General features: G+C 39.0%; 1 protein-coding gene across 1 annotated transcript; it reads right to left on the bottom strand.

Moving 5' to 3' along the window:
• Positions 1-5491: 5491 nt before the first annotated feature.
• LOC115132730 (E3 ubiquitin-protein ligase TRIM35-like) lies at positions 5492-8141 on the bottom strand. Its single transcript, XM_029665460.2, has 6 exons — positions 7500-8141; positions 7176-7271; positions 6848-7078; positions 6710-6732; positions 6507-6625; positions 5492-6231 (listed from the first exon to the last, which is right to left on the bottom strand). Exons 1-6 carry the CDS (start codon positions 7899-7901, stop codon positions 5702-5704), a joined length of 1401 nt encoding a protein of 466 aa, XP_029521320.1. The 5' UTR covers positions 7902-8141; the 3' UTR covers positions 5492-5701.
• Between the last annotated feature and the right edge of the window lie 3532 nt (positions 8142-11673).

The raw sequence follows: 11673 nt of genomic DNA, 5'->3' as shown, positions 1-11673 counted from the left end.
TGTCTGAAGCTGTGCTCTGCTGGTGTGACCAAAAGCATGTGACTGGAATGCCAACCCCTAATTCTAACCCTCAGCCTACCCATAATCAAACCACCTAACCTTAACCTTAACACATCAGGATACTCTCAAAAATAAATATATTTTTTAGGTGTTTTTAGAGCAGCCAAATGAGTCCCATTGGCCCTGCTATTTTGTCCCCAACAAAACCTACATTTTGGGTTGCTGACTGTATAGGCTGTACTTTCTTGGTATCCATAGGTTAGCCTAGATTTGTTATATTGTTGGTCTCTCGCCCTTCAAGCTTGACCTCCATTGGTCAAAGCCTAAATTGTATTGCTTCTGTCAGCTGGCCCATGAATAAATACATCTATTTGGTTACCATGAGTAAGTTTCTCTTATAGTGCATGTACTTCTGCTTTGGTTCAGAGGAGCTTCAACTTACCAGTGTGTTGGAATATTTGTATATTTGTGAAGTTGCCTCAATGCATGTCAAAATCAGGTATTTTAGCAGAGAGCACAATGGAAAAAAACTAGATCTATGCAATAACATTTCTGCCTAAATAGATCAATAAAAGCATGCATTTCAAATCTTACCCCACTCTGATGTTAAATATGGGTTCAACTATTTTAGTTTCAGTCTAAGCCGCAACAAGAATTGAGCCAAATTGCAAACAATGCCAATAAAAATCATTCTGAACCAAATGAAGGTAGAACTTGCCATCTGTCAGATGTAACAACACATTTGGTAAACAGACAAACAGCCCAAAGGAACATGCCTTTAGGTTCAAAATGAGAATAAATGCAAAAGTCTTTAGTGTATATTGACACTGTATAACATGTTTTCAACACTATAAGCTACATAGTACTATACAGTGCTTATATATGAATGAAAAGCTCTTGACACCTCTGCTATTAGGGTGTGAATTATATGACTGTCAGGCCTCCCTCTGCCAGCTATCTTCAATCCCCAGTGTAGATCCAAGTCCATGAGATTGACATACTGTAGTTTAAAACATTTTTGAAACAATAAATCGTTTTTGGGGGGTTATGATCAGGTGGTAAAAATCATGAGCTGACGCACACCCAGCATTTATTGTAGAGGTGCTGATTAACTGTATAAATAGAAAGAGAGAAAGTAGAACACTCTACATAGATATGCGTCACACACCCTACATATGCTCCCAACAATTTAATGGGTATATAGAGTGTAACTTTATTTTTATGCTGTTCTGGGGAACTTGCAGATTTTCAGATGTAAGTGGTATATTTTCAAAACTCTAAGTACAAACTCGAAATTCATGACACTTGTAATGCCCTCTATCTTATGTTCAGAACATTTGATTGTGCATTCATTGGGGTTTCACAGATCTTTCACTCTTTAGTTATTCAAACAAAATCAAGTCTAATTTGCTATTGAATAGAAAGAATATTAGGCGGTAAATATCATTTTCAAATTATAGTAGAGTAGGTCAATATAATTTTGAAATTATAGTAGAGTAGGTCAATATAATTTTTAAAATTATAGTAGAGTAGGTCAATATAATTTTCCACACAGTATTTGACCATAACTTGACATGCACAATGTTTTAAATCTTCAAATAAATGGCAGGTTGTGAGCATGTTCAGAAATACAGTGCCTTCAGAAACTATTCACACCCCTTGACATTTTCCACATATTTTTACAGCCTGAATTTAAAATAGATTAAAGTAAGATTTTGTGTCACTGGCCTACACACAATATCCAGTAATGTCAAAGTCAAATAATGTTCTAAGAAATGTTTAAAAATGAATATAATGTGAAAGCTGAATTGTCTTGAGTCAAAAAGTATTCAATCCTTTTAGTATGGAAAGCCTAAATAAGTTCAGGATAAAAAATGTAGTTATTGAATTTATTAAATACACTTTGGATGGTGTATCAGAAAGACTCACAGCTGTAATCACTGCCAAAGGTGGTTCTACAAAGTATTGACTCGGGTGTGAATACTTATGTAAATGAGCTATTTCTATATTTAATTTTCAATACAGTTACAAAAGTTTTCCAAAGCATATTTTCACTTGCTCATTTTTGGGTATTGTGTGTAGATGGGTGAGAATGCAATCATTTTAATGCATTTTGAATTCAGGCTGTAACACAACAAAATGTGGCATAATTCAAGGGGTATGAATACTTCCTGAAGGCACTGTATGTCAGTCTTATAGTTGTATTATCCTTATACAGTACATACTGTACGTAGGACAAATCATCAGAAACAGGGGTATTGTAAAGCAGTTGGCTACTGTAAAACTGTAGCACGTTGTTGTATACCATTTATTATATTTTGGTGATCAAATTATTGTATCTTTTTAATAAGGTACAAAACAGGTTCCCATTCCACCCCCGAACCACAGGACTTCCCCAACCCAAAGTTAGATTAGTGGTTCAAAATTAGCGGTCTTTTTACAGAGTCATGTTGTACGCCATTTCTGCCCCATGCAACATTGTGAAAAATCAGCTTATCTACTGATACAGTATCGCCTCTCTCTGCTTGAAATTCATCAGCTGCTTGGGTATTTTCTGTATACCAGGGAGCTAGTTTCTTATGACAAATGTTTTTGGTTTTTAGGGGTCCGACTGCATCTAGGGTATTGCGCAGGCTTAAATTGAGTTCCTCAGTTAGATGGTTAACTGATTTTTGTACTCTGACGTTGTCACGCCCTGGCCATAGAGAGGCTTTCATTCTTTATTTTGGTTAGGCCAGGGTGTGACTAGGGTGGGCATTCTATGTTAATTTTCTATGTTTTGGATTTCTGTGGTGTTTGGCCGGGTGTGGTTCTCAATCAGAGGCAGCTGATTGAGAACCATACTTAGGTTGCCTTTTCCCACCTGTGTGGTGTGGGTAGTTCTTTTCTGTTTAGTGTGTTTCGCACTTGACGGAGCTGTTTCGGTTGTCTCTTTGTTGTTTTGCATTTTAGTGTTCAGTTTCAAATAAACAATATGAACACGTACCACGCTGCACTTTGGTCCTCACCTTCTTCCACCAACGGCCGTTACAGACGTCCTTGGGTAGGCGGAGGGAGTCTGGAAGAGCATCTAGGAATCTTTGGGTTGTCCGAGAATTTATAGCACGACTTTTGATTATTTGTTGCGATTGCAAACGTAATAAAATGGTGGTCCGATAGTCCAGGATTATGAGGAAAAACATTAAGATCCAGTACATTTATTCCACGGGACAAAACTAGGTCCAGAGTATGACTGTGGCAGTGAGTAGGTACGGAGACATTTTGGACAAAACCCACTGAGTCGATGATGGCTCCGAAAGCCTTTTGGAGTGGGTCTGTGGACTTTTACTTCTGAAGTTGCCTCATTGTATGTTAAAATCTTGACATGTATTTGAGCAGTGAGCACAATGGAAAAACACACTCTAAAGATCTATGCAACAACATTTCAGAACATGTTAGACATTGCACTGTCAACAGTATGAAAATTGTTGTCAACTATGTTGATTAGAGGCTGACCGATTAATCGGAATGGCTGATTAATTGGGGCCGGTTTCAAGTTTTCATAACAATCAGTAATCGGGCTTTTTTGGACACCAATCATGGCCGATTACATTGCGCTCCACGAGGAGACTGCGTGGCAGGCTGACTACCTGTTATGCGAGTGCAGCAAGGAGCCAAGGTAAGGTGCTAGCTAGCATTAAACTTATCTTATAAAAACAATCAATCTTAACATAATCACTAATTAACTACACGTGGTTGATGATATTACTAGTTTATCTAGCTTGTCCTGCGTTGCATATAATCGATGCGGTGCCTGTTAATTTATCATTGAATCACAGCCTACTTCGCCAAACGGGTAATTTAACAAGCGCATTTGCGAAAAAACACTGTTGTTGCACCAATGTGTACCTAACCATAAACATCAACGCCTTTCTTAAAATCAATACACAGAAGTATATTTTTTTAAACCTGCATATTTAGTTAAAATAAATTTATGTTAGCAGGCAATATTAAACTAGAGAAATTGTGTCACTTCTCTTGCGTTCTGTGCAACAGAGTCAGGGTATATGCAGCAGTTTGGGCCGCCTGGCTCGTTGCGAACTAATTTGCCAGAAATTTACATAATTATGACATCACATTGAAGGTTGTGCAATGTAACAGCAATATTTAGACATATGGATGCCACCCGTTAGATAAAATACGGAACGGTTCCGTATTTCACTGAAAGAATAAATATTTTGTTTTCGAAATGATAGAATCCGGATTTGACCATATTAATGACCTAAGGCTCGTATTTCTGTGTGTTATTATATTATAATTAAGTCTATGATTTGATAGAGCAGTCTGACTGAGCGGTGGTAGGCAGCAGCAGGCTCGTAAGCATTCATTTAAACAGCACTTTACTGCGTTTGACAGCAGCTCTTTGCAATGCTTCATGCATTGCGCTGTTTATGACTTCAAGCCTATCAACTCACGAGATTAGGCTGGCAATACTATAGTGCCTATAAGAACATCCAATAGTCAAAGGTATATGAAATATAAATGGTATAGAGAGAAATAGCCCTGTAATAACTACCACCTAAAACTTCTTACCTGGGAATATTGAAGACTCATGTTAAAAGGAACCACCAGCTTTCATATCTTCTGAGCAAGGAACTTAAATGTTAGCTTTTTTACATGGCACATATTGCACTTTTACTTTCTTCTCCAACACTTTGTTTTTGCATCATTTAAACCAAATTGAACATGTTTCATTATTTATTTGAGACTAAATTGATTTTATTGATGTATTAAAAGTGTTGTTCATTCAGAATTGTTGTAATTGTCATTATCACAAATATATTTCTAAAAATTGTCCGATTAATCGATATCGGCTTTTTTTGGTCCTCCAATAATCAGTATCGGTGTTGAAAAATCATAATCGGTCGACCTCTAATGTTGATACTGTACATCTCATCGTATTGCATCATCTAATCACACTATTTCATTATGAGGACCATATCACATCAATTAATATAAATTCAAACTCACTCAGGTAGATCAAATCATCAAAAGTATCTTAAATATGATACAGCAATGAGGTAATGTGTCAGTATATATATATATATATATATATATATATATATATGTTTTTGTAATGACTTTCAGACTACACTTGGAAGTGGGTTTCAGAAGTTTTCTTAATTAGAGGGCAATGCTTTGCCCAGAAGGGACATTTCCAGCTTTGCATTGGCAGTGAATGCTTCAGTCCTTCTCTCTCTGCAGGGTCTTGGGGCCAGTATGTATTGACTCAGTCTGCAGCTCAATCAGTCCAGCCTGGTCAAACTGTCTCTATTGACTGTAGCACCAGTGGTAAAGTTACTCAGTACTCTGGCTCACAGTATTACCTGGCCTGGTACCATCAGACGTCTGGAGAAGCTCCTAAACTCCTGATAAAAATATATTATGTTATGACGGACTAAGCTGTTAAAAATGTTTTCTTTCATCATTGACAACAGTTCTGACGAATGAACACAAGAGCAAATTCAGTCAGTTTATTAGAAATGAATGTTGGCAAAGATGCTAATAGTTAATGAGCCCAAAACATCAGTATTGATTCTCAACAGTGGAAAAGTGAAACGGTCCATTCCATTGAAAACATTATTTCTCTTCAATAATGAGATTGATTACCTGTAGTGAACTTGATCACTGTTTTAGACGGATGCAGTACCATCTAACTCTGCTAAACCACTGTTACAGAGACCTTCAGTGGTAAGATCTTTAGAGAGTGGAGTTCACAGTAATTACCAATAAATGGAGAGACTCTCTCTGTGAAATGTTGTGTGAACGCGTGTAGACGTGTGTTATTATCAGGGTCCGAGAATGACAGCTTTCCTCGATCACAGTCCAGATGCACTCTGATCTGCTTAGGTTTCTGTCTCAATGTGATATCAGTGGGTGGAACAGGTGGGCATAATGCCCAGTATTTACCTTCATAATATCCGACACTCCAGTATCCACTCTTTATCAATCCAGACCTCTGGACAGAGTCTGTGATCACACCTATTGTCCAGTTTTCACTCTCCCCAACCTCAACAAGCCAGCTGTGTGTCCCTGAGTTAAAGCCCTCAGAGGCCAGGACAAACTGGAGGTGATCAAACCTCTCTGGGTGGACAGGAAGCCACTGTATATCATCACTGTCTCTCACACTGGTCAGATCTTCAGACAGGCGGAGACGCGGATGGGCAGTATTGGGGTCCAGAGTCACAGGAGCTGAACATAGAGATTAGATTACAACTACAGATTCAAATTGACACGGGCTGGGTTTCTCACTTTCAATGTTTAAAAAAAAACATTTTAAATAACACCACAGCGCCATCTAGCTTGTAAAATAACTGGAAACGTTGCCCCATACAAATATAGTAATGCAACAGGATTCACAGAGAGAGATGTTTTGTTTATTTGTTATTGTCTTTGATTTGAATCCTGGCCAAAGTCTTATTGACGTTGTGTTCATTGGGCCAACATTTTATTGTTTAATTACTTACTATATTGAACAATCTCCTGCATCTTCTCCCAGACTTTGAACTGCAGGTTGCCCAGGTGCTTTGCCACATTGATAAGTGGACCTGAAACCGTCTCCAGATCCGGCATTGTGTACTGGGTTCTGGAAAACATTCAAGAGTAATTGATACTGTGGGATTGGGTTCAGAGCCACAGACAAGATAGAGAAAGGACACAACTAACTTGCCTTTTCATTGTGACCTTGTAGTTCTGTAGAAGAAGAAAAAATGTGCAAATTACCAATCAATGTAATCACTAAAATCAATGAGATCAATTTAGTTAATCAAGTATCACAAATAATGTACCCATGAATATTAGTACTTACCTGCAAGAATGAGATGTCTTCAGCTCTCAGCTCCTCTTCTATGGCTCTGATTGTTTCAGACAGTGATGATATCTCTCTGCACATCTCTTCAATCTTCTCCCTCACCGTCTTATTCTTCTGCTCCTCTTCCTCCCGCACTGCAGCTATACTATCTGCCTCTTCATCTCTTAGAAACTGATGAAGCTTTTCAAACTCCTTCTTAATCTGCTTCTCTGTGTACTGAGCCTGGCTCTGGAGACAGTAAGAGGGATATTTGATAGACCACAGCGTTTATGTGAAGGGGAAAGCTACTGTAGTTTAACATTGTTATATTACTCAGAATTCTTACCTTAATATTTTCTGCTGCTTGATCACAGGATTGTATAACTTTGTTAAAGGCCTTCAGGTTTCCCTGTAAGGATTTTAGTGCAGTCTGGAGTTTCTCCTAAAATTGGTAGTAGTTGTAGTGAGCTATTATTGAAATAGCCACATGAAACACGGACAACTTGTTTTACACATTTTCATGAAATGGACCATTGAACTTTCTGACCTCAAATATAAAATATAAAATATAAAATTGTACACCTTCAATAAAAACATTTCCATCAATGCAATTTCTCACAAAACAAAATGAACCGCCAGTGACCAGCTTAAACCATCCAAGTTTTCATACCTTATAATTCTTAGCAGCTTTATCGATCTGACAAAGGCCGTCGTTGGTGTTTTTCTTTAAGGCCCTACACTTTAAACACAGTAGCTGTTTATCCTCCAGACAGAAGAGCTCAAGCTTCTCATTATGCAGATTGCAGAGCACCTCAGACTCAGTCGTATCTCCCCGACTCCTCTCCTGTAAGACAGCCTCACACTGCCTCTTCAGATTCAGATCAAGTGGAAGCTCCAGCGATGATCTTCTTCTACAGAGAGGGCATTCCAGCACGTCGTTATGTTTCCACAGTTCCAACAAGCAGACTTTACAGATGCCGTGTCTACATGACAGGATGACCGGGTCCTTGAAGATGTCACGGCACACAGAACAGGAGAGATTCCCCTCTGGGAGAGATACTATGGAAGCCATTTTAAGGAAATCACATCGCACAAGGCCTGTATGATTACCAGTTTAGAATATCAGTGTTAATGTAAAATCCTTCTGCCGAGTCCTGCACTGAACTTTGCACCCTAACAATACAGGTTGAGGTGTGTGTGTGTTCTTAATTGTCATGGCTTGTCTCCAAGTTCCACCACTGTGTCTTAACCACTTCATGGCTTGATTCACAGTCACTTTATGCCCCAGTTCTATCAAAAATGGTATTTCCTGTCCTCATTCCTTTTTCCTGGTGTTACCTGTCCCGCATCATTCTCCTATCAACTGAGCTATCCAAACTAGGGGACAGCAATAGGAAACTAACTAACAGGGAAGGCTGACATGTCACCAGATTGCAAAAGAAAAGACACAACAAGGAAACCATTTGAGTAGCTTTCATTGAGGACAGGTAACCCTTTCATGACCAGGTACCTTTGGTGTGTTTATAGCCATGATTCTATACACGTGGCTCAGGGTGTGTATTTATTGCAGAGATCTAGAACACTGCGGCATCACAGGGGGAAGGTTTGAGCGACATAGTGGCCTGCCCCTTTTAGAACTCCTAAAGTTGACCGTGCCCAACAGAATAATGTTCTAGTGAGGGCCATTCTGTGTGGCTGCATCAAATCATTTTGATGATTTGATATATCCGAGTTGGGACTGATAATCATATATTTGATATGGTCCCATAATAAAATCTAGTAATATTATATAATGCAAAATGAGGAGCCATACATTACCAGTCAAACATTTGGACACATCTACTCATGAGCCAATCAGTTGTGGTGTGACAAGGTAGGGTTGGTATACAGATGATAGCCCTATTTGGTAAAATACCAAGTCCATATTATTGCAAGAACAGCTCAAATAAGGTGAACCTACTCTGCGTCTCACAAAGCAATTATCTTCTTAAGTAATAGACACATCTCAACATCAACTGTTCAGTGGAGACTGAGTGAATCAGGCCTTCATGGTCGAATTGCTGCAAAGAAACCACTACTAAAGGACACCAATAATAAGAAGAGACTTGCTTGGGCCAAGAAACATGAGCAATGGACATTAGACCGGTGAAAATCTGTCCTTTGAGTCCAACTTTGAGATTTTTGGTTCCAGCTGCCGTGGTCTTTGTGAGATGCAGAGTGGGTGAACAGATGATCTCTGCAAGTGTGGTTCCCACTGTGAATCATGGAGGAGGAAGTGTGATGGTGTGGGGGTGCTTTGCTGGTGATTTATTTAGAATTCAAGGCACACTGAACCAGCATGGCAACCACAGATTTCTGCAGCGATACGCCATCCCATCTGGTTTGCGTTTCATGGGACTATCATTTTTTTCCGACAGGACAATGACCCAACACACCTCCAAGCGGTGTAAGGGCTATTTGACCAAGAAGGAGAGTGATGAAGTGCTTCATCAGATGACCTGGCCTCCACAATCACCTGACCTCAATCCATTTGAGATGGTTTGGGATGAGTTGGACCACAGAGTGAAGGAAAAGCAGCAAACTAGTGCTCAGCATATGTGGGAACAACTTCAAGTCTGTTGGAAAAGCATTCCAGGTGAAGCTGGTTGAGAGAATGTCAAGAGTGTGCAAAGCTGTCATTAAGGCAAAGGGTGTCTACTTTGAAGAATCCAAGATAAAAAATAATAAAAATGTGTTTAACACTTTTTTGGTTACTACATGATTACATATGTGTTATTTCATAGTTTTGATGTCATCACTATTAATGTACCATGTAGAAAATAGTAAAAATAAAGAAAACACCTTGAATTGGTAGGTGTGTCCAAACATTTGATTGTTACTGTATAAACATAATTCACAACAGTTTTCATACTGGGGAACTTGAATGTGTCCAATATGCTGAAGTTCTATAATATACCAGCAGGGTGCATCAGTTACAAAGCAGTATTTAGACTGCTGGGTCCTACCTACCATGCGTGGACTTTTTTTGGTGGGGGGTTTATTCTATCAGAAAAATAACATGTTTGACTTTTAGAAAAACATGTTGGTCAAGCTCAGGCACTTAAATCCTACTAATAATAATAGGTGGATTGTTCACAAATGGACCATGACATATTTACACCCTGTCTGGGACTAGTGCTGATTGATTAGTGCTTTTTGAGGTTGGTTGGGTTTCATTTTGATTATTAAAAAATAATCACGGTTTTATTTTTCGGTTTAGATTCTTTGGGTTGAATACTGTAACACAGAATCAAACAATTAATAGAAGTCCCATGATGATAGTGACTGCCCATTACTGCTTATCACTTAGTAACCATCATTTATTCACATTATTTTACTTGACTAAAATATTTAAGTTGTATTTAAGTTGTAGTATAATCTTTTTTATTTTATTTGATGACTTTATTATTTCATTCCAAGTCATCATCTCATCTCGATAGAGTTGCTGCCTATGCTGTCTGACAAAATAATCTAGTTCTTCAAAGTAAATAAGGCATCATTTTATGACTGCTTCATTCCAACTATCAATCAGTTAGATCATGTATGTTCAGGTAGAGATACCTTGAGAAGCAACATCTGTTCTCTGTAGAGTACCATACCATAATACCCATTAAATCTAGCCTTCAAACAACAAAATGTTTCCAATCCTTTTTCCACCATTAATTCTTCCCAAAGGTGATTTTAGACACACTTCAAATAAGAGCTGTGTTTTGTGTAGGCTTAACCTGGCGTGATATTTTGATAACCGTTTAAACCTCTCTAGGACAAGTGTCACACCCTGATCTGTTTCACCTGTCCTTGTGCTTGTCTCCACCCCTCCTCCAGGTGTCACCCATCTTCCCCACTTATCCCCTGGGTATTTATACCTGTGTTTTCTGTCTGTCTGTGCCAGTTTGTCAAGTCAACCAGTTGTTTATCTCAGCTCCTGCTTTTCCACAGTCTCACTTTTTCCTGGTTTTGACCTTTGCCTGTCCTGACTCTGAGCCCACCTGCCTGACCACTCTGCCTGAGCCCACCTGCCTGACCACTCTGCCTGAGCCCGCCTGCCATCTGGTGCCTTTGCTGCTACTCTGGATTATTATTTTAAGTAGGATTGTAAAAATAATGAAGAGATTTTGGATACTTTATTTAATGGGTTATACTTCTCATAGAAATTGAATAGCACCTGGGGACATAGCAAAATTACTGAAATTGTTAAAATTCACTTTGAGACAGAGCTGCTGGAAAACGTGTGGCAAGCCACACCACTTTCAAAGCTTTTTGCAACGAAAAAGTAAATAGGCGTTGTACGTCGCCTCTGTTTTGTCTATCAGTGTTGGGATTAGTTACTTAAAAGTATTACGCATTACTTTGTGTGGAAAGTAACATGTTATAATGTGACTTTCATGAGAGAAATCTTAACCACTTTGACTGTCGGCGGGAGCAAGGCGAGCCGACCACGGTCTACCAAAGAGAGGCTACTTACTAACTCAGGTTTGATCACTAGTTTCGCCTTCATCTGTGGCGCTGCCTGTGCTAGTCTACAAGTCCTGCACACTAATATGGGCTGGTTAATTAGCCATACTGTAAGCAAACATCTGTACAGATTTCCTATCTTTTCATTCCAAATCTCTCAAGCCGCCAGTTCTGGTTAAAGACCGCACATAGGCTACCCAGACCTATAGGGATGTATAGAGGGCACACTAGCCACTAGACAGGACAGCCCTCAATGAGCTATCACAGAAGCAATCATCTGTCAACATTTCTCCAACCAGCCTTTCTCCACTGGCTGGAGAACTAAATGTGGAGATCGGATCATGCAAACA

Source organism: Oncorhynchus nerka, linkage group LG7 (assembly GCF_034236695.1).
Source record: "Oncorhynchus nerka isolate Pitt River linkage group LG7, Oner_Uvic_2.0, whole genome shotgun sequence".
Taxonomy (NCBI): domain Eukaryota; kingdom Metazoa; phylum Chordata; class Actinopteri; order Salmoniformes; family Salmonidae; genus Oncorhynchus; species Oncorhynchus nerka.
This window is presented reverse-complemented; position numbering and strand designations above follow the sequence as displayed.

What these genes read in the sequence shown, in the direction of transcription:
- LOC115132730 (XM_029665460.2), bottom strand. Translation starts at nt 7,901, where the DNA reads ATGGCTTCCATAGTATCTCTCCCAGAGGGGAATCTCTCCTGTTCTGTG. An exon ending in AAGCTGCTAAGAATTATAAG is followed by an intron (nt 7,272 to 7,499) that starts GTATGAAAACTT and finishes TACCAATTTTAG; the next exon opens with GAGAAACTCCAGACTGCACT. An exon ending in GCAGGAGATTGTTCAATATA is followed by an intron (nt 6,232 to 6,506) that starts GTAAGTAATTAA and finishes CTCTATGTTCAG; the next exon opens with CTCCTGTGACTCTGGACCCC.